A 27,995-nucleotide genomic window follows, 5' to 3' on the forward strand; every position below is an offset into this window, starting at 1 on the left:
CTACCTATCAGTTTCGAAGGCCATAAAATGCCAAAATAGCACAAAAACCCCCCAAATGACCCCATTTTAGAAAGTAGACACCCCAAGCTATTTTCTGAGAGGGATGTTGAGTCCATGGAATATTTTATATTTTGACACAAGTTGCGGGAATATGATAAACTGATTTTTTTTTTTTGCACAAAGTTGTCACTAAATGATATATTGCTCACATATGCCATGGTTATATGTGGAATTGCACCCCACAATACATTCTGCTGCTTCTGAGTACGGGGATACCACATGTGTGTGACTTTTTGGGAGCCTAGCCGCGTACGGGGCCCCGAAAACCAAGCACCGCCTTCAAGATTTCTAAGGGCATACATTTTTGATTTCACTCCTCACTACCTATCATAGTTTTGAAGGCCATAAAATGCCAAGATGGCACACAACCCCCCCCAAATGACCCCATTTTGGAAAGAAGACACCCCAAGCTATTTGCTGAGAGGCATGTTGAGTCCATGGAATATTTAATTTTTTTGCCCTAAGTGATTGAATATTGACCAAAAAAAAAAAAAAATTACAAAACGTCACTAAATTATATATTTCTCACACATGCCATGGTTATATGTGGAATTGCACCCCAAAATACATTCTGCTGCTTCTCCTGAGTACGGAGATACCACATGTGTGGGACTTTTTGGGAGCCTAGCCAAGTACGGGACCCCAAAAACCAATCACCGCCTTCAAGATTTGTGTGAGTGAAATCAAAAATGTATGTACTTGGAAATCTTGAAGGTGGTGATTGGTTTTCGGGGTCCCGTACGCGGCTAAGCTCCCAAAAAGTCCCACACATGTGGTATCCCCGTACTCAGGAGAAGCAGCAGAATGTATTTTGGGGTGCAATACCACATATAACCATGGCATGTGTGAGAAATATATCATTTAGTGACAACTTTGTGCAAAAAAAAATCAGTGTGTCATATTCCCGCAACTTGTGTCAAAATATAAAATATTCCATGGACTCGACCTGCCTCTCAGCAAATAGCTTGGGGTGTCTACTTTCCAAAATGGGGTCATTTGGGGGGGGGTTTGTGCTATTTTGGCATTTTATGGCCTTCGAAACTGTGATAGGTAGTGAGGAGTGAAATCAAAAATTTGCGCCCTTAGAAATGCTGAAGGCGGTGCTTGGTTTTCGGGGTCCCGTACGTGGCTAGGCTCCCAAAAAGTCCCACACATGTGGTATCCCCGTACTCAGAAGAAGCAGCAGCAGAATGTATTTTGGGGTGCAATTCCACATATAACCATGGCATGTGTGAGCAATATATCATTTAGTGACAACTTTTTGTAATATTTTTTTTTTTTTTTTTTTTTTCATTATTCAATCACTTGGGACAAAAAAAAAAATATTCAATGGACTCAACATGCCTCTCAGCAGTTTCCTTGGGGTGTCTACTTTCCAAAATGGGGTCATTTGGGGGGGGGGGGGGGTTTGTACTGCCTTGCCATTTTAGCACCTCAAGAAATGAGATAGGCAGTCATAAAATAAAAGTTGTGTAAATTCCAGAAAATGTACCCTAGTTTGTAGACGCTATAATTTTTGCGAAAACCAATAAATATACGCTTATTGCGATTTTTTTTACAAAAGACATGTGGCTGAATACATTTTGGCCTAAATGTTTGACTAAAATTTAGTTTTATTCGATATTTTTTACTTTTTGTTATAAGAAAAATCATTTTTTTTCAAAATTTTCGGTCTTTTTTTATTTATATTGCAAAAAATAAAAATTGCATAGGCAATCAAATACCATCAAAAGAAAGCTCTATTTGTGGGAAGAAAAGGACGCAAATTTTTGTTTCGGTACAACATTGCATGACCGCGCAATTACCAGTTAAAGCAGCGCAGTGACAAATTGTAAAAACACCTTGGGTCTTTAGACAGCGTATTGGTCCGGGGCTTAAGTGGTTAAAAATGCCTATATATTGTGGGGGGTGTGGCCTGGACATGGCAGTGTGAATATGTGTCTTCTGTGAGCTCCTGGCTTCCCCCCTGCATATCCCGACATATTACACAGAGTCTAACCGTCTGTTACGCTGGCATGTTAGGTGCGAAACCGTACAGGACCAGATCCTCCCTAGAACATTGTGTGGCTGCCCTGAAGCGTTCCCACATCTCAGATGGATACAACGTTGGACCTTTAGACCTTGGGAGGATCTAGAAGACAGGAGCCACAGAAATAACCTGTGGCATTGGGGCCTCCCAGAGGCTACATGCACTGAAGATCTTGTAGCTACAAGAAGGCCCTAAACTCCCCACAGGCCAACGTGGAATTAGATCTAGAGCCCAGGGCTCTATGATCCCTAATGACCCCCAACAGGCCCCGGGATGTAGTGTGCCGCCTACATCGCTACCCTCAGTAGAACCTGATTCTCTGTCAAGCGTGTGAAAATGGGGAGGTGGACTTTAATGGTGCTCCCATCAAGATTCTCCCAGATCTATTTAAGGCAACTATTCAGCGGAGGGCCTGCCTGCGCCCTATCCTTGACACCTGGCAAGGGAACAAGAGAAGCACGTACAGATGGGGCTACCCGCTGACAGTCACCTTTCAGAAAGCCTCTGCCTCCTTCACCCTGTATACACCTGCAGACTTACCGGAGCCATTTGCCTTTCTATATGTGGAACCCATCCAGGTTCTAAATAGGCTCCATCTTCTCCCATGCCCGGTAAGTCGCCCTGGCCCTTCTGTGTCCCAGGGCCTCCCTCAAGCAAAGATCAGAGGAGGTCCCGGGAATTCTAAGCAGCAAGAGTTGTACTCCACCTGTCTGCAGCACAGTATATGACTGCTGGACTAATGGCGGACGTTCTTAGTCCCCACCACTTGCCTGCAGCTGGGATGACTTGCCCTCTTCCTCACAGGCTTTTAATAGAGAAAAACCTGCATGCCACTGCCTGGATTTATCCATCGGTGCACTTCAGAGGGACCCTGTCCTCTTATGGTCCTTCCCAGATACATGTCCCTATACCATTTCTATTAATTTCTATACAACACTCATTATAGATGCGAGGTCTTTGTGCCTCAATGTTTTTTCTGCTTCAGTTTCCATCTAGTAGAAAATTGGACTCGCAATATGCTTCGTAGACAAGGTTTTTGAGCCTTAATGTTTCCCTGCTAAGTACTATATTGCATGCCTGTGATGCCATCCCTTGCTCCCCATATCCGTCCCCATTAATTATTATTATTATTATTATACAGGTTTTATATAGTGCCAACAGTTTGCGCAGCGCTTAACAAAAACAAAATAAAGGCAGATATTAGTTGCATTCCAATTTGGTACAAGAGGAATCGGAAAGCTTACAATCTAAAATGGGAGGGTCAATTGGTGTGGGTGCTTCGATCTGAGGTAAGTAATGCATAATGAGTTAGGATGCTATGCATCCTAGCTCATTATGCCTTTTGTCTTGCAGGTTTTTTTTTACAAGGTTTGCTTCCTCTTTAATATAAAAGATTTATATCTCCCCCCTTAAAGCGTTGTGTTGACTCCTAGTTAAAAATGCCTATATATCGTGGGGGGTGTGGCCTGGACATGGCAGTGTGAATATGTGTCTTCTGTGAGCTCCTGGCTTCCCCCCTGCATATCCCGACATATTACACAGAGTCTAACCGTCTGTTACGCTGGCATGTTAGGTGCGATGGATAAGTGCACCGATGGATAAATCCAGGCAGTGGCATGCAGGTTTTTCTCTATTAAAAGCCAGTGAGGAAGAGGGCAAGTCAGTTAGAAGCAGGATAAGTTTCTTTAACCACTTAAGCCCCGGACCAATATGCTGCCTAAAGACCCAAGGGGTTTTTACAGTTCGGGACTGCTTCGCTTTAATAGACAATTGCGCGGTCGTGCGACGTGGCTCCCAAACAAAATTGGCGTCCCTTTTTTTCCCCCACAAATAGAGCTTTCTTTTGGTGGTATTTGATCACCTCTGCGGTTTTTACTTTTTGCGCTATAAACAAAAATAGAGCGACAATTTTGAAAAAAATGCAATATTTAACTTTTTGCTGTAATATCCCCCAAAAACATATATAAAAAATTTTTTTTCCCTCAGTTTAGGCTGATACGTATTCTTCTACCTATTTTTGGTAAAAAAAAATCGCAATAATCGTTTATCGGTTGGTTTGCGCAAAATTTATAGCGTTTACAAAATAGGGGATAGTTTTTTTGCATTTTTTTTTTTTTTACTACTAATGGCGGCGATCAGCGATTTTTTTTTTTTTTTTGTGACTGCGACATTATGGCGGACACTTCGGACAATTTTGACACATTTTTGGGACCATTGTCATTTTCACAGCAAAAACTGCATTTAAATTGCATTGTTGTGAAAATGACAGTTGCTGTTTGGGAGTTAAACACCGGGGGCGCTCTAACATTTAGTGTTCATTGTGTATGTGTTTACTAGTGTAGGGGGGTGTGGCTGTAGGACTGACATCATCGATCGTGTCTCCCCTATAAAGGGGATGACGCGATCGATGCGCCGCCACAGTGAAGCACGGGGGAAGCCGGGTTTACACACGGCTCTCCCCGTTCTTCAGCTCCGGGGAGCGATCGCGACGGAGCGGCTATAAACAAATAGCCGCGCCGTCGTCCCGGATCGCTCCCCGAGGGGACCCGACCTCCACATGTACCGGGGGGGTCCCGATCGGACCCCCCACCCACGTCAAGCAGAGGACTACAGGTACGTGATTGTCCGTGCCATTCTGCTGACGTAAATGTACATGAGGAGGTCGGGAAGTGGTTAAAGAAAAGGGTTTTCAGGGATCGTCTAAATATGGATAGTGTCTAAATAACGAGCCACACACCCCCTAGGCTTTTTCCAAACAGGAAGTGGGCTGTATAAGGTATTTGCTGGAAGAAAGTTTTATAGCGCAAAAAATAAAAACCAGAGGTGATCAATTTCCACCAAAAGAATGATCTATTTGGTACAGCATCGCACAACCACGCAATTGTCGGTTAAAGTAACGCAGTGCCTTATCACAAAAATGGCCTGGTCAGGAAGGGGGTAAAACCTTCTGAAGCTGAAGTGGTTAAAGCACCCACTCACTTTCTAGCTTTAAAATTGGACATGAAATCTAAAAGAATGGCACAGATGGTCAAGCCAGAAGAAGCAAAGTATTCCAGTGCCTTTGCCATGGCTCATAAACTAAACAAAACTGTATAAAAGGAGGAATGTGGCAACGCTGGTGGCCACGTAGCCAAGAGACTGACCCTTTCTGACCAGCAAGAACCTTTTGAACAGGTTTAAGTAACACAAACTGTATAACACAAAGAAATAAAATAATAAAACTTCAATGTGTAATAAAATGGAGTGCACATGACCAGAGGTCGGCTGATATTTGCCCATTTTTAGGAAATCTGCTGATTATTGTGAAAAGTAGGCCGATTCGCGGCTGCTACACGGCCTGCATGACCACTGGCATTACTGACCAGGGCTCCCCTACAGCAGCATGTGAAATTAATCCTTCACCCATGCCGCCTATAGCCTGCACGGCGGCCGACCCCTATAGAAGAGGAGAGACTTTCACTAGCAGCATATCCCCCCCCCCCCCCTCCTCTACCAGCGGCCTGTAGCAGAGGAAGAATATATCCTTGTCACAAGCCCGAGCCTCTGCTGCCTGTCTGACTAGTAACTCCCCCCCCCCCCCCCAGCAGATGATCGTGGCCAGCACTAGCTAGCTCCTATTCCTTCCCCGCTGAGGCGGAGCCTGCTGGCTGCTTCTTTTACGTATGTGATTTGGCCGGTAAGCTCATCACCATCTATCTGCATGTACCTAGCCCTATCGTCGGGTCACAAAGATTTAATGTGTGCTGCTGTGCCCCCCCCCCCCCCCCAGACTTTAATCTCCTTGAATGGGACACCTGGCTGAGGCTGGCATTGTGAAAATGGATGAGGATGACTCTGGGTGGATCTGAGAGTTGCATTGTGGAGAGTTTCTTCACAACGTAACTCTCATCCATTTTCACAATGCAACTCAATCCTCTTCATCCATCCATCCCTCTCCACAACGCATCCCTGCCCACGCCTAGCACATCCATCCCTCTCCAACGCAGCCACGCCCAGCACCATCCATCCCTCTTCACAATGCTTCCCCTTTCAAAAATCAGCCTAAAGTATCGGCCACAAAAATCGACATTATATATGTATCTGCCTCCCCGATTTCTAAATATCGGCATCGGACAGAGAAAAACCCATATCGGTCGACCTCTACACATGACATCTGGTAATCTGGATTCAAAGAGGCAGAGAGAGTCTGACCCCCCCCCCCCATTTCTTTGCCATTTTTCAGAGAATACGAATAACAAACTTTTTTTTTTTTGTTCACTCATGTTTGGCTGAAACTATTTATCAACTGTTTACTCTATTTAAATCATAATGTTAACAAACTACCCAAATGACCCTTATCAAGTTTGCATACCCCAGTTAATACCGTGTATTGTCCCCTTTAGCATCTATGACAGTTTGCCATCTTTTGTACCATTTGTGGATGAGGCTCTTCATCTTAGATGGCAAAGCCTCCAGTTCCTGTAAATTTGTAGGCTGTCTTGCATTAAAGGGGTTGTAAAGGTAAAACTTTCCCTAAATAGCTTCCTTTACCTTAGTGCAGTCTTCCTTCACTTACCTCATCCTTGGATTTTGCTTTTAAATGTCCTTATTTCTTCTGAGAAATCCTCACTTCCTGTTCTTCTGCCTGTAACTCCACACAGTAATGCAAGGCTTTCTCCCTGGTGTGGAGTGTCGTGCTCGCCCCCTCCCTTGAGGGGGTGAGCAGGAGAGTCGGGACACTCTACATGGCAGATCGAGAAAGGAGCTGTGCGTTAGTGGGCGTGCTGACTCTCCTGCTCGCCCCCTCCCCCCTCAAGCGAGGGGGCGAGCACGACACTCCACAGCAGGGAGAAAGCCTTGAATTACTGTGTGGAGTTAGACCGAAGAACAGACAGAAGAACAGGAAGCGAGGATTTCTCTAAAGAAATTAGGACATTTTTAAAAGCAAATCAAAGGATGAGGTAAGGAGGACTGTACTAAGGTAAAGGAAGCTATTTAGGAAATTTTTTTTTACCTTTTCAACCCCTTTTTAACTGCACGTTTGAGATCTCCCCAGAGTGACTCAATGATATTGAGGTCAGGAGACTGAGATGTCCTCTCTAGAACCTCCACTTTATTCTGCTGTAGCCAATGACGGTTCAACTTGGCCTTGTGTTTTAGATCATTGTCATGTTGGAATGTCCAAGTACTTCCCTTGCACAGCTTCCTGGCTGAATGCCAATGTGGTCATCTAGTTTGTCTCGGATCCTGGCCGTCATTTTTTCCATGATCTCTAAGTCCTTGACCCTGGTATAAAGGGCCTCCTGGGATGGGGGCAATGGTTTCTTCCAGTGGAGGGCTATCGAGCACCTCGCTGCTGTAAGGACATGTCTAAGTAGCTTTTTATAGGATTTGTCTATTTTCGGTTGAGATAGGCCCAGGAGGAAATGTTTCGGGCAGAGGGGCATGGGCGTCTCAGAGGCGGGACAAGAGCTCCTGCGTCGATGTCCAGAAGGGGATAATCAAAGGACAGGTCCAGTATATATGGAATAGAGTGCCACAGGCTTGTTGGCAGCGCCAGCAGTGGTCAGAGGTATAGGGATAAACCCTGTGGAGTATGTCCGGAGTCAGGTACCAAAAGAATAGAACCTTTTATAGGTATTCTTGTGAAGGGTGCACAAGGAGCTCTTGGCTGCCTGTCTCCAGACCGCCACCCGCACCTCCTCTGGGATCACCTCCCCCAGCTCCCTCTCCCAGCGGAGCATATATGCATGTTTACCCCGGTCCTGTATGGAGTACTCGTTAAGGATTCGGTATATGTCTGATCTTAGGCCTTTGTGTGTGGTGCCCTCGAGCATAATACGTTCGAACGGGGAGGGCTTTCTAGAATTTTAAGCCAGGGGCTTTTGTTTGGGCGTAGTGGCGAATCTGTAGATGGCTAAAAAATCCCTGTCGGGGGAGGTCATGCTTGGCTTGGAGCTCTGCAAATGACAGCAGAGTGCGAGACCTAGGATCCACCAGATGCCCGAAATTTAAATAGATTCCGCGAGGCCCAGGGGCATGACATCGGGTGGGTGAGGCTCGTTGGTACCTTGGAATTGTAGAGAAAGGAGGTCATCAGCAAGCTTTCAGATTTCATAGGCGTCGGAGCTGCGACATAGAACCCAGCAAGCGCCCGGATTCAACCTCCACATTTGCACTCCAGAGAAGACTGTTGGGGTGCACCGGTGCCAGACAATTTTTTTTTTTCCTACCTCCGTCCATTTATTGTAAGACCTCTGGGGGAACCAATACACTATTGCCGGTAGCTGGGCAGCTTGGTAGTATCTAGCCAGGTCGGGTGGCTTCACTGCCTGGTTCATTACTGCACATGCGCGAGTCGTGCTGCGCTATCTCACTGGTCCCTGCTGTCTTCTGGGATACTGCAGCGACCTATGTCCAGAAGTGGGAGCAAATACATGTGACACCAGAGGGGGGAGGGATTCCAAAAAGCGGAAGTTTCATTTTTGGGTGGAACGCCGCTTTAAGGTGAGAACTTCTGGCAGTGACCCCCCCCCCCCCCCCATTTTACTTGAGCACCGTATTTCCCTTGGTAGAGACGCACTGTCCCTCTCTGCACAGGCTCTTGGTTGGATTGATAGCGGCGCAGCCATTGGCTCCCGCTGCTGTCAATCAAATCCAATGGCGGGGCCGAGTCAGCATTCGTGTCTATGGATGCCAAATGCTGGACTCCGCAAGAGAACCCCCCAGGAGAGAGAGCTTCTCCTAGGGGGTTATCTGATGCAAGGAGGAACCCTAGAAGAGGATGATTGGGACCACTGCAAAACGTGCTGCACAATGGCGGTAAGTATGACATTTTGTTGTTTTTAATTAAAAGAACGAAGGCGTACAATCACTTTAACCTCCTCCTTGAGCGAATACATTGCATTCAGTCAACCTTTCCACATAGTTGAGCTCCTCTATATTGAGATACAACTCTGGAGGAATGAGAATAAGAGGCACAACAGCATTTTCAGTCTGGGGAGAGGGTAGTGTTAAATGTATATTGGCAGATTTAGAATCGCTAACCAATTGAAGCCAAACTCCAGCTTACACTTGGAATTCAGTGTGGATAATACTGATCTTTCTATATTGACACATGGTTCAAGGGGTGTGTGTGATCCCCTACACTGGTTTTGAGGTGCAACCACACAGCTGTAAAGAGTAATTGCTGTCGTATGATGGTGCAGCTAAGTGGATGTTTGGGTGTAGTGTGATATATGCAGGAACATACATTGGTACAGTGGAACCTCGGATTACGAGCATAATCCGGTCCACCAGAATGCTCTAATTCAAAGTACTCGCATATCCTCAAAGCGAGTTTCCCCATTGAAGTCAATGGAAACGGGAAAAAAAAAAAATTGTATTGACTTCAATGTCATGCAATACCGCATTTGGCCAGAGGCGGGGGGCACCGGAGAGCCTCAAACGGCCGAAAAGGGCCGAGGACACTTTGGCTGACCTGGGCAAACCTTGGAAAGACTTTGTTCCTGAGATTTGCAGAGGTCAGCCGAGCTGTATTTGGGCCTTCTCGTGCATTTCCGAATGGCTTCGATCGGTGACGTTCAGCTCTGCTCGACTTCGGCGCCCCTGACCTCAGGCCAAACACTTTGGCCTGAATCATGCTCGTGTTGCGAGACAACACTCGCAAACGGGAGTTAAGACTTTTTGAAAATACCGTGCTCGTATTGAGAAACGCTCGTTAAAGGGTCACTAAAGGAAAAAAATTTTTTTGCTGAAATGACTGTTTACAGGGTATAGAGACATAAAAGTTAACTGATTCCTTTTAAAAATGATGAAAAATAGAATTTAATCTATCATATAATGTGCATTTAGTTTCACTTTCGGTTTTAAACTGATTTCATGTTTATGTGAAGTAAAGAGACACACAGAACAAAAACAAACAAATCCAGGGCAGTGTTTTTTGTTTTTAAAATGAATCTGATTGGTTCTGAGGAGTTTTAGACACACAGCTTAGACCACAGTGAGAAGCTCCCATGAGAAATTTGCTATGGAGCCAGAGAACCAGGAAGTGAGGATTTCAGCAAAGGATAACAGCTGCTTTAAAGCAAAAACGGACAATGAGGACATGAAATCAAGACTGCTATAAGGTAAAGCAAGCTATTTAGCCCAAAAATGTTTTTTGTTTAGTGATCCTTTAACCGCGTTGCTCTCAATCCGAGGTTCCACTGTATTAAGCATTTTATTTTTAGAACTACTGGAATTCTGAGTTGGGCCCCTCTACACACTGGGTGGGCTCTGATGGAGTCTGTCTAATCATCAGGGAATCTGTCTGCTGAGTCGAGGGATGGCTAGTCCATCTCCGCTCTCCTCTTTGGGCGGTCGGATGTAAACGGTCACCTGTCAGTTTACACCCAACTGCAATCTGCTCCACCAGATGGATCGGAAACGGATCCTCATCTGTCTGATTTTAGTGGACAATATGGGATCTAGGTCGGCTGGTGTCAATTATGACATGTGTCCATTGGCTCCTGCCGCTCCATAGAAAAGACTGGAGGGTCCAATTGGTCTGCTTTAGAAAGGGGGCGGGGCCACATACATGTTGTGGCCCGCTCAGATACCATCCCATTGGCTGGTGTAATATAGCTGTGGGTCCTGCCCACCCCAGACATCGAGCTGACGGCTCCCCTCTCTCTCCTATGGTACTTGTCAGTTTCACGCGCAGCGCTCAAGTGTGGAGAAGGGAGGAGGAACGGCGGCCGATGCAAAATATCGGCCGGCCGATATATCGGTCTACCTCTAGTTGTAATGCTTAACCATGCACTTCTATTTCAGAATGGGCATTTGTTTTTTCTGCCTGTTGGGTACCGATTCAAAAAATGTATAAAAAAAACTCTAGTCAGCCTTAGATTTATAAGGCAGCTAAGAACCTGTAACAATTTGTATGCGTGATAAATGTTTTTTTTTTTTGCTTCCAGGTTGCGAAAGCTGTAGAAGTCCTCCTTGCATATAACAAATCTAAAGAGAATGTCAATAAATTACTCCTAAATGAAGAATATGATTGGATTTCCTTAATGGTGACTGTTTGGAGAATTCCGAAACACCTACAGACAATCAGAATGTAAGCATACCTTTTTTATGTAAAACAGTCCCTAGAATATATTTGCTTTCTTTATTGCATGTTTGGTAACCTAGAGCCTTTTAGGGCTCTTTCACACTAGCGGACCGTTCGTCCGCTCATTACAAGTCGGTTTACGGACTTGTAATGATTCCCTATGGGATCGCGTTCTGTTAGCGGATGGAGCATCCGCTAGCGTCCGCCGGGATCCGCTTTTCCGAACGGAATAAACCCTATTTTTCTTCCGTTCGGCGGAAACGGTCCGCTCCGTGTGAAAGAGCCCTTAGTATCCATTTTGTTTCTACTAAACTAGAACTATGTTTTCCCGAGGCGTCTTTCAGGACAGCACCTTGAGATATCATGATTCCTCCCACTCCTTCAGGAAACGCCTTCTTTCAACCTTTTAAAAGGGAGGCCCCTCCTTGCACCAGTCAGTTTTTGTGTTTCCTCCGGAGGGGACATCTTCTTAGGGAAGGGTCTGATACCTCAGGAGCTCCTGAAAGGCGGACTTTTTTTTTTTTCGGGCATTTCTTTGCCTCAGAGACTGTTCACTCTCCCGTACCACCCGCGCGGCGGTGATGGCAGTCGGGCTCCCCCCTCGCTCAGTGGAGCCAGCCTTCGGCGGCCGGGAGGTGTCTCGTGTAGCGCGGGGGGCCATCTTGGCGTAGCCTGGTCGTCAGAGAGGCGCGTCATTTCTGGCGTGCCAGGAGGGAGGGGTAGGGCGGATGCTGGGCCTACTTCCGCTTCCTGGTCCGGCGTAGAGGCGCTATGGGAGTCCGGGAAGCGCTGTGGATGCCACGGAGTAACGCTGACTTTCTGCGATGGAGACTGCAGAGGCATCAGCGGTGGAGACGGGCACCCGCAGGACCTCGGCGGGAAGCAGTAGTGTGAGGCTGCTTTTTTCCCTAGGGGTGAGGGAATCCTCTTTTTTTGGTGTTCTCTCTCGGTCTCCTTATTTTGTTTCCCCCCAGTGGCATGGGGGCCTGTCGGGGCACGGGTTGTCACTCTTTCCTTCCTGGTGCACCTAGGTGAGGGGGGGGGGTCCTGTCTGTTTGAGACCGGGTCTCATTCTGGATTCCCTGTTTTGTTTCTTCTCTCCCTATTTTTCTTTAGGTCAAGCCTGAAAAGAGAAAATGCCCTGCTTGCAGGGAAAAAAATGGGGGAAAGTTGGAAGAAACCGTGGTGTAAGGCGTGTATTGCGGCCTTAGTACAGAAGGAATCAGCATCAGTCAGAGAGAAATTGATCGCTTCTGTTAAAAACGAGCTTTTGGCCACTCTTCAGTCAGTAAGGGACTCTCTAGCTCCTGTCACCTTTACTCAGCCCTCCACCTCGCAGTCTTCCCAGGAGGCGATGCCACCGGAATGGGCCTCTGTGCCCTCGGACAACGAGGGGTTTAGGGATAGCCAGCCTCGGGCCCTCTCTAGTGAGGAGTCAGAGAATGAGGAGGAGATGGGGTCTTCCTCAAAATTTAAATTATCCCTGGAGGAGGTGGACGGTCTTCTCAGGGCCATTTATGCTACTTTAGGTCTTAGTGAGGAGAAGAAAGACCTGAGTTTGCACGACCGCATGTACGCCGGTCTCTGTGAGCCCAAGGGGCGTACCTTCCCAGTTCATTTGGTTATTTCGGAGGCCATTTTACGGGAATGGCAGGATCCAGACTTTTTTTCTAAATCCCACAGGAGACTGTTTTCCTTCGGAGAAGATCCATCAGCTGTTTGGAACAAGGTTCCTAAGCTCGACGCAGCCTTTTCCCAGATTTATCCTTTGAAGATATGGGTACTCTGAGGGATCCTATGGTTAAGCGCATGGACCTTCTCCTTAAGAAAGCCTGGCATTCAATTATGGTTAATCTAAAACCCGCCATGGCTACCACTTGCGTGGCTCGCAACTTAGAGTTTTTGGTAGATAAGCTTAAATATCATATTGAGGCAGATTCCCCAAAACGGGACATTTTGGATTCCTTCTCTACCATTGCTGCAGCCGTAGCTTATATGGCGGATGCCTCGGCCGAGGCGATTAAAATGACCGCCAGATCTGCTACTTTAGCCAACTCAGCCAGGCGGGCTTTATGGCTCAAAACCTGGCCAGGCGTTACAGCTTCTAAAAGTAAGCTGTGTGGAATCCCGTTTTTGGGTGATCTTCTCTTCGGTCCTGAACTGGATAGTATCCTGGACAGGACGGCAGACAAGAAGAAGGCCTTCTCGGTCAAGAGTAAGAAGGACAAGGGAAAAAGACCGCAGGGAAAAAAAAATTGGTCGGCACAGAAGGGTAAAGGAAAGGGAGTCCTTTTCCATCCTCCTGCGCAAACCACAATGACTCGACCCTAAGGGTAGGCGGAAGGTTGCAAAATTACCTTCCGCAGTGGTATCAAACAACCAGTACATACTGACCACCCTAGCCCAAGGATACGCTGTAGAATTCTCAGAGGCCCCACCAAGGAGATTTCTGGTCACTCAGGCCCCAAGGGATCCAGTGAAGTCCTTAGCGTTAAGATCCTCTGTCGGAACTTCAGCAGCAGGGAGTGTTGGTCCGGGTTCCCCTAGCAGGGCAGAGGGTTCTATTCCCATGTCTTCCTAGTAAGGAAGCCCAGGCTGATCCTGAACTTTAAAACCATTAAACAGATGTGTCAGGTACAGAAAATTCTAAATGGATTCGATTTTCTCAATCAGGAATCTTCTGGCGCCAGATTGTTTCATGGCGTCGATAGACCTGAGAGATGCGTACCCTCAGTCCCAGACACGTACCCTCAGACACGTACCTTCAGACACGTACCTATCTCCCCTCAGTCCCAGACGTTTCTCAGACTAGCGGTAGAGATGGGGGGGGCATGGTTCAGCATTTCCAGTACAGGGCCCTCCCTTTCGGGCTTTCGTCATCACCTCGGATTTTTACCAAGGTGCTGGCCGAGGCCTTAGCCCCATTGCGTCTACAGGGAATAGCAGTCATCCCCTACCTGGACGACCTCTTCTTCGCTCCCTCAGAGGAGAAGTTGTTGGAGGATCTTTCTCAGGCTCGAACCCACTTGGAATCCCTAGGCTGGATTTTAAACCTTCAGAAATCCGCCCTAGTTCCTTCTCAGGAAATTTGTTTTCTGGGATACCAGGTGAGTTTGCGGAGCCAGAGAATTTTTCTCCCTCTAGAGAAAGCATCCAAAGTCTTGGGCACTGTTCGGTTGCTACAGTCCCATCAGTCTTTGACAATCAGACAGGTGATGGCAGCTTTAGGAGTTTTGACCTTGACCATGCCGGCAGTCCAATAGGCGAGATTGCATTTCAGGCCCCTGCAGGCTTTCCTTTTGAGGACATGGGATCACAAGACCAGTTCGCTGGATGCCCGGGTGAAGATTCCAGCCCGGGTAAAGAGATCCCTTTACTGGTGGAAAAACCAGCGAGTGCTTGCAGAAGGCCTGAAATGGTCCTTCCCAGTAGGGATGAGGCTCACCACGGATGCCTGGGGGTGGGGAGCCCTCTTAGAGGAGAAGTTTTCTCAGGGAAGGTGGCCAAAAGAGGAGGCCCTGCTTTCCTCAAATTGGATGGAGTTGAAGACGGTGGCCCTGGCCCTAGTGGAGTTTGCTCCATTTATCCGGGGTAACCATGTTCAAGTCCTGACGGACAATGCTACAACTGTAGCATACTTAAACAGGCAGGGGGGTATGAGAAGCAGTTCTCTCCTGTCCCTTGCCGCAGAGATTCTCTCTTGGGTAGAAAGCAATTTGCTCTCCTTGACGGCCTTACACCTAAAGGGGTCCTTGAATACGGTGGCGGACTTTTTGAGCAGACACCAGATTCGGGAATCGGAGTGGTCCCTGAATGCAGAGATCTTTTCAGAGATCTCCAGCAGGTGGGGTCGCCCGGAGGTGGACTTGTTTGCCTCGAGGGAGAACTCCCAGGTAGGAAGATTCTTTTCTCTGAGCCGGGGGAATGGGTCCCTAGTGGTAGACGCCCTGTCGCATCCCTGGGATTTTCGCCTCTGCTTTGCCTTCCTCCCCGTTTCAATTGATTCCCCTAGTGCTGAGGAAAGTTCAGAGAGAAAAAGTTCCGGTCATTCTCATCGCCCCATTTTGGCCCAGGGGAGCATGGTTCGCAACGCTCCTAGCCTTGTCAACCGAGCCCTGTTGGCACCTGCCCCTCAGGCAGGATCTGCTAGTTCAGGGCCCGATTTCTCATCCAGATGTGGCCCGGCTTTCCTTGGCCGCGTGGCTTCTGAAAGGGAAATCCTAAAAGGAAAGGGGTTTTCTGACCGCCTGGTATCCACCTTGCTCAATAGCAGGAAAAAGTAACCCGAGCCATTTACACCAAGGTTTGGAGGGTTTTTTCTTCTTGGTGTAGTTCATCAGGTCAGGACCCTAGAGAATTGAAGTCTATCCTGGAATTTTTACAGTAGGGGGCTGATAAGGGTTTTGCTGTCAGCACCCTTAAGGTACAGGTATCCGCACTTACAGTATTTTTGGAAAGGTCTGTAGCCACAGAACCGTTGGTGGTGAGGTTTTTTAGGTCTCTCTTGAGATCTAGACCACCAAGGTTAAAGGGTTTCCTGAAGTGGGAGCTCTCAGTGGTTCTGAGATCTTTGGCAAGCAAACCTTTTGAACCCTTAGGGGAAGCTTCACTTAGGAACCTTGCCTTTTAAAACGTTATTTTTAATCGCCATAACCTCAGCACGTAGGATCAGCGAGTCGCAGGCCCTGTCTGTGAAGGAGCCTTATTTATGTTTGTTTTCAGATAGTGTAGTGCTTAAAACTGACCCAAAGTTTTTGCCCAAGGTAGCTTCTAATACCAATCGTTTACAAGATATTGTACTTCCCACTTTCTGTTCCAACCCTTTGGGGGAAAAAAAGAATAATTTTTTCATATGTTAGATGTCAGACGGGTCTTGTTATGTTATTTGGAAATAACAAGTCCATTTAGGTATTCGGATTCTTTGCAGTAATGTACAGTCTACCCGTATATACAAATCTATGTGAAATATAAACAAACAGATGATTACAATAGTGTCCTTATGTACAATTGTACCAAATATTGTGAAATATTGAAATTCGCTTCCTGATGACGTTTTAGACGAAATGTACGTCGAGGCAGTACCCGGGCACGCACACGCTTCCTGATGACGTTTTAGACGAAACGTACGTTGAGGCGGTACCCGGGCACGCACAAGCCACGCACTTCCGGTTTTCTGGTCGACAGGCAGCTAGCGGTGGAACGCACGCCAGCTTACCAAGACGCGACCATCTCTCTTCACATCCGCATATCCCTACAGCTCACAGCCTCAGTGCCGGGATACCAGCAACAGTAAGAGGCTAATTGGCACTGTAATCTTTTTTATGATATAATGGTTTTACACTATGGTGGCATTTCCTTTTTCTCCTTTTTGGTATTCCATTTGCCACATGCTGCTAATACTGGAACCAAATGAGACCCGGCTGATCCATATCATAAACAAGCCTTATTGACCATATTTTAATTAATTTGGTCAACACCGTTCGGTAAGGAGCCATCTATTATTAGCTCTGGTGACTTTTAGGTGAAGGTGGATCACCCTTTCCTCGCACTTTGGCCTTTTGAAGATTTATGAGTACGCTGCACACGGCACTTTAACCCATTCACCTGGGATTGTATTATTTGCACTTGGACTTTTTCAATCACAGGACTGTGCACTATAGTCCTTTTGATGGTTATTTTCAATATTTCACAATATTTGGTACAATTGTACATAAGGACACTATTGTAATCATCTGTTTGTATATACGGGTAGACTGTACATTACTGCAATCTGATTGTGACACTTAATCCATTTTTAATTTAGCGCCCCTCACTCCATACCACGGAAATTCAGTACTCTGATTTTTTTTTTTTTAGGGAGCAGCTTCACATAATAAGTCACCTAATTATTTAAGTATTTATTTAGTATATTTAATTTGGCGCGAGAATTTTCCTTTTTCACATTCGGATTCTTTGTTTGTTCTTTTTGGGGGGGGGGGGGGTGTAACAAAGGTCAGCAGGCATCTAGGGGAAACGCTAGATGGCTGAAGCTGGCTATCCGGGAGGCTTATTTGCAGGCAGGCCTGATCCCGCCAGAAGGGATCCGTGCCCATTCGACCAGAGCTCTCGCAACTTCATGGGCAGAAAGAGCTGGTGTCACGCCGGAGCAAATCTGCAGGGCAGCGACGTGGTCAAGTTTTCACACGTTCGTGCTACACTATAGGTTGGACCTCGGCCAGTGATCAGGCTTTTGGCAGAAAGGTCTTACAAGCTGTCGTCCCGCCCTAAGGTAGTAAGTCTCTGTTGTCCTCTCAAGGTGCTGTCCTGAAAGACGCCTCGGGAAAATTCAAGTTAGTCTTACTGGTAACTTGTTTTCCAGAAGTCTTTCAGGACAGCAATGACCCGCCCTATTGGTTTTTGATGTACTATGCTGTGACTAATGTATATGTTTGTGTGTTCCAGCCGGGGCTGGAGGTTTCTCTATAACAACTGACTGGTGCAAGGAGGGGCCTCCCTTTTAAAAGGTTGAAAGAAGGTGTTTCCTGAAGGAGTGGGAGGAATCATGATATCTTAAGGTGCTGTCCTGAAAGACTTCTGGAAAACAAGTTACCGGTAAGACTAACTTGAATTTTCACAGCCTACCCTAAGGCTAGGTTCACATAAGGTGGTGCTGAAAACCTGCAATCTGTGGCTGTTTTCCACACTGTACTCAAAATTGCAGTTGCAATCTGCAGTGGTTGTCAATGTTAAGTTGGTGACACCCCAAATGCAGATCGTATGGTGCAAAAGTACCTTGATATGGTTGCAGTGCTCTTCCAAAAGTGCTTACACTACTTTTTGTGCGATTTGAACAAAAAGAAACCCCCCAAAATGGGACTTTAAAGGGAACAACTCAGAATAACTAGGTGGTAGTAATTCATATTAAACAATTTATACAAAATAGATAAAATTAGTGCGTTGTTGCATAACTTTCCCACGATGATCCAGTAGAGCCCAATGTGTTTCGGGACTCTGTCCCTTCGTCAGGGGCTAATATCAATGTGGAATCACACTATATAATACAAATAGTAACATTTTAAAATATTATACAAAATCGCATTGAATATCTGTACATATATACACTGAGAACACTGAAATCACATGGCACACACATCATACCCATCACTACACTGTACAGACTCTTGGCTGAACTGACACGTCCCCCAGCAACACACACGTGAGTGGGGTCCCCCAAGCAACTCCCAACAAGTACAAAAGGCGCCAATCCGAGGCACGCAGGAACGCCAGTAAGTCGGCTCCCAGATCCTGAACACAACAAGAGTAAATATAAAATGAAAAAAAAAAAATATATATATATATATATATATATATATATATATATATATATATATATATATATATATATATATATTGTAATATACACTGTTCTTCACAAATTAATCCCTTTTGGGGTGATAAACCCCCAACACCCCCCTGTATAGATTCCCAAACACCCATCTACTAGTCTCACAAAGACCAAAAACCCATGGGCACATACATACCTGATGATGATGGGGAATAGTTTAATTCCAAGATGACCAGAGGTGTCATTAATGAGCAGCACTGGTACACAAAGCACGCAGTGATGTTATCTAAAGAAAAAACATACACAAAAAGGTGTTAGTATTAATGGAGCACATTACAGGTACACAACTCGGGTACTCTATCAAGTGTACAGGAATATATAATGCACATACCGTACCAGAGCCGTCAGGGGTATTAACCTCTTCCATACCGGGCAGTTATACACCCATCCATACCAGGCCTATTCTGGCACTTCTCTCCTACATGTACAAATCATAATTTTTTTTGCTAGAAAATTACGCAGAACCCCCAAACATTCTATATGTTTTTTTTAGCAGACACCCTAGGGAATTAAAACGACGGTCATTGAAACCTTTTATCTTGCACGGTATTTGCGCAATAATTTTTCAAACGCCTTTTTTTTTGGAAAAAAATTGTTTCATGAATTAAAAAAATTAAAAAACAGTAAAGTTAGCCCAATTTTTTTTGTAAAATAGGAAAGATGATGTTACAACCGAGTAAATAGATACCTAACATGTCACGCTTTAAAATTGCGAACACTCATGGAATGGCGCCAAACTTCGGTACTTAAAAATCTCCATAGGCAACGATTTGAAAATTTTTACAGGTTACCAGTTTAGATTTACAGAGGAGATCTAGTGCTAGAATTGTTGCTGGCACTCTAACGCACGCGGCGATACCTCACGTGTGGTTTAAACGGCGTTTACATATGTCGGCGGGACTTGCGTGTGCGTTCGCTTCTGCGCGCAAGCTACCGGGGACAGGGGCGTTAAAAAAATTAATTTTATTTCTTTTTTTTTTTTTTTTTTATATATTTCTTTTTTTACACTTTTTTTTTTAATTTTTTTTTTTTTTTATCACTTTTATTCCTATTACAAGGAATGTAAACATCCCTTGTAATAGGAATGTGTGTGACAGGTACTCTTTATGGAGAGATGCGGGGTCAATAAGACCCCACATCTCTCCTCCAGGCTGGAAAGCATGAAATCGGTGAAAAAAAATTCACCGATCTCATGCTTGTGGTTGCTTAGCAGCCGCAATCGCGGCTTTGTTTACTTACGGGGACCCGGGCGTGACGTCATCACATCGCGCCCGGGTCCTCCGACGGTCATAGAGATGACTGGTGACCATCTGGTCACAGTCATCTCTATGCTTCCTGCGCGCGCCGGACGATTCGTTCTCCGGGCCCCCGATGGCACGGGAGAGCCCGGAGAAGCACCGGATGGCGGCGGGAGGGGGGGGGATGTCCCCTCCCGCCGCCTGTAAGAACGATCTAGCGGCGGAACCGCCGCTATGATCGTTCTTACGTTGTGCAGAATCGCCGGCAGTTTAGAAGGATATCTGAATGATGCCTCTAGCTGCAGGCATCATTCAGATATCCCCCCCACAAAGCCCAGGACGTCATATGACGTCCACTCAGAACGGCAGAGATTCTTTGTGGACGTCATTTTACTATGGGCCGGTAGGGAAGTGGTTAAACAGTATCATCGCCGTCAGCCATGACAAGCAGGCCAGACGGCGATTATGGTTAAATAGGGAGGGGAGGCGGGACCAGGCGTATGGCGTCATGACGCACTGGCGTACGCCGCTGCCCAGCCTCCACATAACGAGCAGGACCCATATCCGCATGACGCAATTTCCCCTCCCGTCTTTCAGGACAGCCCACAATTGAGAGATACTCCTCCTCTTCCTCTAGGAAACACTGCGCCAGCCCATAAATTTCTCACTCCCCCTGCCAGACCTCAGTATTAGTGTTTCCTCCGGTGGGGAGACACTGTGCATGGGAACCTAGGCCAATTCAGGCAGAGGACTGAGGCCATCTATTTTACCTTAAGGAAGCAGAGGCTTCCAGGTGAATCCTGGTGCGGTGCAGGCCCACCATTAGCCACCCCTTCCACGCCGAGCGCGGCTCCTGGTTGCGGGGGACCCCTATCTCGTCCAGCGGGGCGCAGCGGGGGGGACATCCAGCTCGCCCTGTACTACAGGCCGCAAAGAATTTTTTTGAACCGAGCGGGCTGGACGGCGGGTGACGTCATTTCCGGCGTAGAGCGGATGTCTCCCCTTTGAACCGCGACTTCCGGGTCGCGGTGCTGATAGGAGGTCCGGGCGGACGCTGGAGGGAGTCGGATCTCGCACAGGCGAGGAGAAGCTCTCAGCAAGCAGCCACCTGCAGTCATGTCGGCAGCATCTCCAGAGCCAGCCCTGACAACTGACGCTACCTCCAGCGAGCCTAAGGTAAGAGTACCCTGGGGAGGGGCACTCTCTAGCTTAGGTTTGCCTCTCCATGTAGGGTTCAATGCATGGGGAGGCAAGCCCCCTGGGTGGCCAGGGGAGGGGGAGTCCTTAGTCCCAGGGTTTATAGGGGGCTAGGTGCACTCCCAGGGTTGTAACTAAATTTATTAAATTTTTTAAATTTTTTATTTTTATAACTGTTGTTTTCTGCCCTTTCTGTGTTTCAGAAAGCCATTGAAAAAACGGGTAGTGAAAGGCATAGCTCAAAGAGGAAGTGTGCCTCCTGTAGGGATGTCCTTCCAGAAGCATGGACTAAGGTCCTATGTAGGGATTGCATTCAATCCCTGGTCAGGGAAAATGAATTAGAACAGGAGTCAGGACTTGCAGCCTCTGTTAAAGAACTGTCATCCACGTTCTCCTCATTCAAATCTCTGTTTGAGAGGTTACAGCCTTTGGCTGTCCCTACCCAGGTTACAACCCAGCCACAGGCTCAGGGTCCTGCTCCTGTCATACCCATTGCAGCAGCTATGGCAGATGTTTCCGCAGGCCCTTCCCAAGAGGAACAGGTTCCTCCAGATAGTGCCACCTCTGATTCTCAAGAGGGGTCAGAGGGAGAGGACCAGGACGGGGAGTCCAGGAAGCCCTCTAGGTACAAATTGTCACTGGATGAGGTAGAGGACCTCTTAGGGGCAGTTTACACAACCCTTGGTATCCAAACCGACAAACCTCTTACCCTCCATGATCGAATGTACAGGGGTCTGGAGGAGCAAGAGAAAAAGGTCTTCCCAGTACATGATATACTGGTTGAGACCATTAAGAAGGAGTGGCAGGATCCTGAAAGGAAACCCTTTTTTTCCAGATCCCTAAAGAGGAGATTCCCTTTCTCAGAGGATCCTTTATCTGTTTGGAACAAAAGCCCCAAATTAGACGCCCGCCTTCTCCCAAGTGTCCAGGAACACGGATTTAGCGTTCGAGGACATGGGGGTTTTGTCCGATGTTATGGACAAAAGAATGGATTCCCTATTAAAGAAATGTTGGGATTCTACTATGGGGAATCTTAAACCAGAACTTGCCGTCACGGTAATGGCTCGCAATCTGGAGCATTGGCTCTCTAAAATTCAGGAGCACATTGAAGCTGGTACGGATAAGGAAACTATTTTAGCCTCCTTCCCTACTATCCTGCAAGGAGTCGCTTATATAGCGGATGCCTCAGCGGAGTCAGTCCGCATGTCGGCCAGATCGGCGGTTCTGGCTAACTCGGCCAGAAGGGCCCTCTGGCTCAAGACTTGGACTGGCGACAGTGCCTCTAAATCCAAGTTATGTGGTATTCCCTTCACAGGGGACCTGCTTTTTGGCCCAGGCCTTGAAGCAGTACTAGACCGCACGGCGGACAAAAAGAAAGCCTTTCCTCCTAAAAAGAGAGTCACAGTACAGGCAGGAAGGGGGTTTCGTCCGCATAAGCAAAAAGGGGCCAAACCAGCAGGCCAAAAGAGGGTTTGGACCCCCAGGGGCAGAGGCAGAGGTGGAGCGATTTTTCACCCTCCTGTCCAGCCCCCTAAAAACCCATGACTTGTTAGTCAGGGTGGGAGGAAGACTGGGCCTTTCTCCCACAATGGGAATCAATCTCCCCAAACCAGTTTGTCCTGGCGGTCATAAGAGGGGGATACCGACTGGAATTTTCATCACCTCCCCCCCAGAGATACCTAGTCACCCATCTACCCAGGGACAAGGAGAAATCCGAAGCCTTGTTGGGAGCTCTAAGGGAGCTAGAGGATCAGAGTGTCATCCTCAGAGTTCCAAGGGCAGAGGAAGGAAGGGGATTTTATTCACACATCTTTGTGGTAAAGAAGCCCTCGGGAAAATACAGGTTAATCCTAAACCTAAAACCTCTGAACAGATCCATTTCATACAGGAAATTCCGTATGGAATCAATTTATACAGTCAGAGCCCTCCTTCCCCTCAATTGTTTCATGGTATCTCTGGACCTCAGAGACGCATACTTACACGTCCCGATCGCAGAGAATTCTCAGAGTTATCTGCGATTGGCCGTGGACCTAGAGGGAACGATTGTACACCTCCAGTTCCAGGCTCTGCCATTCGGGCTATCCTCCTCGCCCCGGATTTTTACCAAAATCCTGGCAGAACCCTTAGCGTTTCTGCGACTTCAGGGAATATCCATCATAGCCTATCTGGACGACCTGCTACTTTTCGCAGCCTCGCCAGAGCAGCTATCCAGGGACCTGGAAGTGACCAAGAAGGTTCTAACAGACCTAGGGTGGTTACTGAACCTAGACAAGTCCAGTTTAATTCCATCCCAACAGATCACTTACCTAGGGTACCTGCTGGATTCTACTCTCTCAAGAGTGTTCCTCCCGGTAGAGAAAGTCAAGAAGTTGGACAGAGCAGTAGCTTCCCTCCAAAACAATCAACAGGTGTCACTAAGGTCCCTGATGTCAACGCTAGGTCTGCTGACATCTGCCCTCCCAGCCGTACAGTGGGCAGGGATTCACTTTCGCCCACTGCAGGCCTTTCTACTAAGGGTCTGGGATCACAGCCTAGAAGCCCTAGACTCCTTGATTCTAGTACCCCTTCAGGTAAAAAGATCCCTCTGGTGGTGGAGAAAGGCCACCAACATAACCCAAGGACGTCTGTGGATTATCCCGGTGTCTCGGGTGGTAACCACAGACGCAAGCGGCAAGGGCTGGGGAGCGCACCTGGGGTCCCTTCCAGCGCAGGGTACCTGGGGTCTCCAAGATCTAAAAAGATCTTCCAATTGGAAGGAGCTGAGGGCAGTGGGCCTAGCCCTCAGGTTCTTTCAGGAGGAACTCCAGGGGCACCACATTCAGGTGAGATCGGACAATTCATCGGCCGTAGCCTATTTAAACAAGCAGGGCGGCACGAGAAGCGAAAGTTTGTCGGTCCTGACAGCAGAGATTCTGGGCTGGGCCGAGATCCACACCCTCTCCCTTTCGGCGGTCTTTCTGAGGGGAGAAAGAAACGTAACAGCAGACTTCCTCAGTCGGAGGCAGCTGAGGGAGGGCGAGTGGACCCTCAACCAGGAGGTCTTTCAGCTCCTGAACAAGAGATGGGGAACTCTGGAGGTGGACCTTTTCGCCTCAAGAGAAAATGCGAAGGCCCCCTGTTTCTTCTCCCTGAACAAGGGAGAAGGAGCAGGGGGAGTGGATGCCCTGTCCCAAAGCTGGAAGTTCGGAAGATGCTATGCATTCCCACCTCCGGTACTTCTTCCAGCAGTACTGAGAAAATTCCAATTAGAGCACACCTCTCTAGTCCTGGTAGCTCCTTACTGGCCCAAAAGGGGTTGGTTCTCAGTCCTCAAACAATTAGTGGCAGAACCACCCTTATTTCTACCTCAGCGGGAGGATCTTCTATCACAGGGCCCAGTCCTAGGTCCACAAGTCCACAGGTGGAGGCTAGCAGCGTGGCTACTGAGGAAGCCATACTAAGATCCAAGGGATTTTCCGAAGGTTTAATTGCCACCCTCCTTAATAGTAGAAAAAAGGAGACCCGCAAAATTTACAAAAAGGTTTGGCTTCGTTTCAACGAATGGTGTGTAAATTGCCCCTGTTCTGTACAGAGCCCCACGGCTGTCTTAGAATTTCTTCAGTGTGGGGCAGATAAGGGTCTTTCGGTTAGCACCCTTAAAGGGCAGGTTTCGGCACTTACGGTGTATTTAGAAAAACCTCGGGCCACCAGTCCCTGGATAGTCAGGTTCTTTAAAGCACTATCCAGACAGAGACCAGCTCGAGGGCCACCCTTCCCCAGTTGGGACCTGTCTCTGGTATTGCGTACCCTAACGGGTACTCCCTTTGAGCCCTTAGATAATTGTTCTCTAAGGGATTTAACCTTAAAAACAGCTTTTTTGGTTGCAGTGACCACTGCTAGGAGGGTCAGCGAGCTAGAAGCTCTATCGATCAGACCCCCTTTTTGTGTTATTTTCCCGGATCGGGTCGTTTTCAAGACCGATCCAGCCTTTCTTCCTAAAGTGACTTCAAAGTTTCACAGGAGTCAAGATATAGTTTTACCCTCTTTTTGTTCCAACCCTTCGGGGGAAAGGGAACGACGTTTCAGTACGTTAGATGTTAGGAGAAGTATCCTACATTATTTAGAGGTGACTAAACCGTTTAGACGGTCAGACTCACTATTTGTTTTATTTTCTGGAACCAGGAAGGGATGCAAAGCATCCAGGCGCACTATTGCCAGGTGGCTAAGACTAAGCATTGAGCAAGCATAAATAAAACCTAAATAAAAAATGAATATCAAAACGGAATACACAAAATAAATGAAACACAGGAATTAAACAGTGTATAATGATATCACTGGGTCACTCTTTCTCACACAGTCCCGAGTCATGGCCCAAAACTGATTTGTTCATTTAATCCAGGGGGCATAGTAGCCCCAAGGTCCGCAATCCAGCACCAACACCTTCTTCCAGTCGCCTCCCCTGGAATTAGGGTGAATCCTATCCAGGATCAGAAACTGAATCCTGGGGAATTTTCCTTCATGTTGTTGTATAACATGTCTCCCTAATGGGAGCTCAGGGTTTGCCATTTTCATGGAACTTATGTGTCTAGAGGCTCACTTGTAGAATTGCAACTTGGTTTTCCCCACATAGAATCTGTCACACTGACACGTAAGGACATATACCACCCCCTCAGTCTTGCAGTTAAAAAAAAAAATGGCGACGTTTTGTATGGTCGTCCATTGGGCAGAATATTACCTTGTCGAATATTCTTATATTGACAAACTGGGAAACCCCCACATGTAAAGGTACCCAGTCTTTTGCAAGGGTTTTTACGGAACGCTCCTTTAAATTCACTCTTGACTAATTGGTCCATAAGCGAGGATGCCTGCCAATAAGTAATCGCGTGTTCCTTGGTCACAAATGGACCCAGCATAGGATCAATGGACAAAAGGTGCCAAAACTTGGCGATAATACCCTTTACAGCTTTATGCTGATTGTGGTATTTTGTGACGATCCTTACTGTATCAATCTCATCACCTTTCTTTTTCTTTGGACCGAACAACAATGTCCAAGTATAAATTTAAGGGCCATGATGATGAATTCACCAAACCTGTGATCTCCCCGTTGTAAAGGGGAGATTACATGTCGGTTGGCTGCTAACCCCAAATGGTGGGGAATGGAGCTGTAAAGAGCTTCAACATCAATAGCAACAAATAAAGCGTGTTCAGACATATGAAGAGCCTTCAATTTCTGTAGTAAGTGGATGGTATCCCTAATATATGAAAGTAACTGGACCACAAATTTTTCCCAGATGAGTCCATATACACACTCAGGTTTTCAGTGATGGCCCTATTGCCCGACACAATCGGCCTTCCAGGAGGGTCCACCACATTTTTGTGGACCTTTGGGAGACAGTAAAATGTCGGCACCCTGGAGTGCTTGATCCGTAAAAATTCCCAATTATCATGATTGATGATGTCCTGAGAGAAGGTGCCATCAATCAGAGCATAGAGCTGCATTTCAAATTTCAAAATACTGGCCTTGGAAATATTGCTCATTTGTCATTATGACAATATTCCCTCCTTTATCGGAGGGCTTAATTGTCAAAAAATGGCAATTTTTTTTTTTTTATTTTTCAAAAGCTTTACATTCATTAGGAGTCAAATTTCCTAGAGGCGCAGATTTGTATAACTTCCTAATTTCAGCAGATGTAAGAGCTACAAATGCAGCCAAATTGGGATTGGTGTGTAGAGATGGAAACCTATCTGACTTATTCTTTAATGAGCCCACGGACGTACATGGTACATCAACCGTGCCAGATTCCTGTAACAGATTCTCCAAGTCCAGTGTATCAAAGTCCAGGGGGTCACAGTCCTCCGAAAGGGACATGGGTAACTCCAAGTCCTCATCGTGAGGTCTAGTCACTGGACATGGGGCATCATATTTTTTTGTTTAGAGTAAAGGCTCTTGAAGTTTTCTAGCAAACAAGTGGAGGTCTTTAATGACCTCCAAAGGTATCTAGACATGCATTAGGACAAAAACGTAACCCTTTAGATAGTACTGCCTTTTCATCAGGTGAGAGATCATAGTCAGAAAGGTTGATGATGTCCATGCCATAATCCATGCATGAACCATCAACATCCCCTTCTATTTTTATGTTCCCAGTTATGTATTTGGTCCCTGTGGGGAAAAAACCCTGTCATTGGTTCGACCACCAGTGGTACGTTGTCCATGAGTCAACTGTACTCCATATTCAATGTGATTTTGTATAATATTTTAAAATGTTACGATTTGTATTATGTAGTGTGATTCCACGTTGATATTAGCCCCCTGACGAAGGGCCGGAGTCCCGAAACGTGTTGGACTCTACTGGATCATTGTGGGAAAGTTATGATGCACCAATTTTATCTATTTTGTATAAATTGTTTAATATGAATACATTTTTACTACTTTTTGTTCTGATTTGTTACCTTTTAAGTCCCATATTGAGGGGTTTCTTTTTGTTTGATTTAACCCAGGGATGTTGGTAACACATTTTAAATCCTTTTTGATGTTTTGTGCGTTTTGAGCCCATTTAAAATGAATTGCACATGATTTTTTTTTTCATATCCCCAGTGCGTTCCTGTGTGATTCATAATGTGAACCAGGGCTAAATAAATTAATCGGATTGTCAGTTGTGGAGAAATAACACCTGTTCTTACCAAGAACATTGTTGATCTTGGGTGTTTACTTTTAGCAGAAGGATTTATTTTTTTGTTTGGTCAACACATCTCTATTTCTCACTATTTAAGTATAAAGAGATGCAAGGGCAGCGCTGAGAATCCGTTTTTTAATTCACAGGTAGCGCAATGTATAGTGGTTGTAGTCCCCTGCACACACTGTTGCATTTATTTTTTTTTATTTTTTTGCAGCCCTCTCCCTCATGGTGTAAGGCCTGATGCATGTGAAGTTTGCCTTTTTACTAGAGATGAGCCAAATATGACGGTTGAACAAACAGAAAATTTCTACAAAAAAATGCTTGCCCAGCATGGCATTACACAGATAACCAAGGTAAA

General features: G+C 46.5%; 1 protein-coding gene across 1 annotated transcript in view; it reads left to right on the forward strand.

Annotated features, from left to right (window-relative positions):
• Positions 1-27,995, forward strand: part of RSL1D1 (ribosomal L1 domain containing 1) — a 199,966-nt gene that overhangs the window by 58,376 nt on the left and 113,595 nt on the right. The window contains exons 2-3 of the mRNA XM_040356935.1: positions 11,026-11,168; positions 27,852-27,990. Of these exons, the coding sequence (XP_040212869.1) occupies positions 11,026-11,168; positions 27,852-27,990 (282 nt within the window). The remainder of the gene's footprint in view (positions 1-11,025; positions 11,169-27,851; positions 27,991-27,995) is intronic.

The sequence above is a fragment of the Rana temporaria genome, chromosome 6 (assembly GCF_905171775.1).
Source record: "Rana temporaria chromosome 6, aRanTem1.1, whole genome shotgun sequence".
Lineage (NCBI taxonomy): Eukaryota > Metazoa > Chordata > Amphibia > Anura > Ranidae > Rana > Rana temporaria.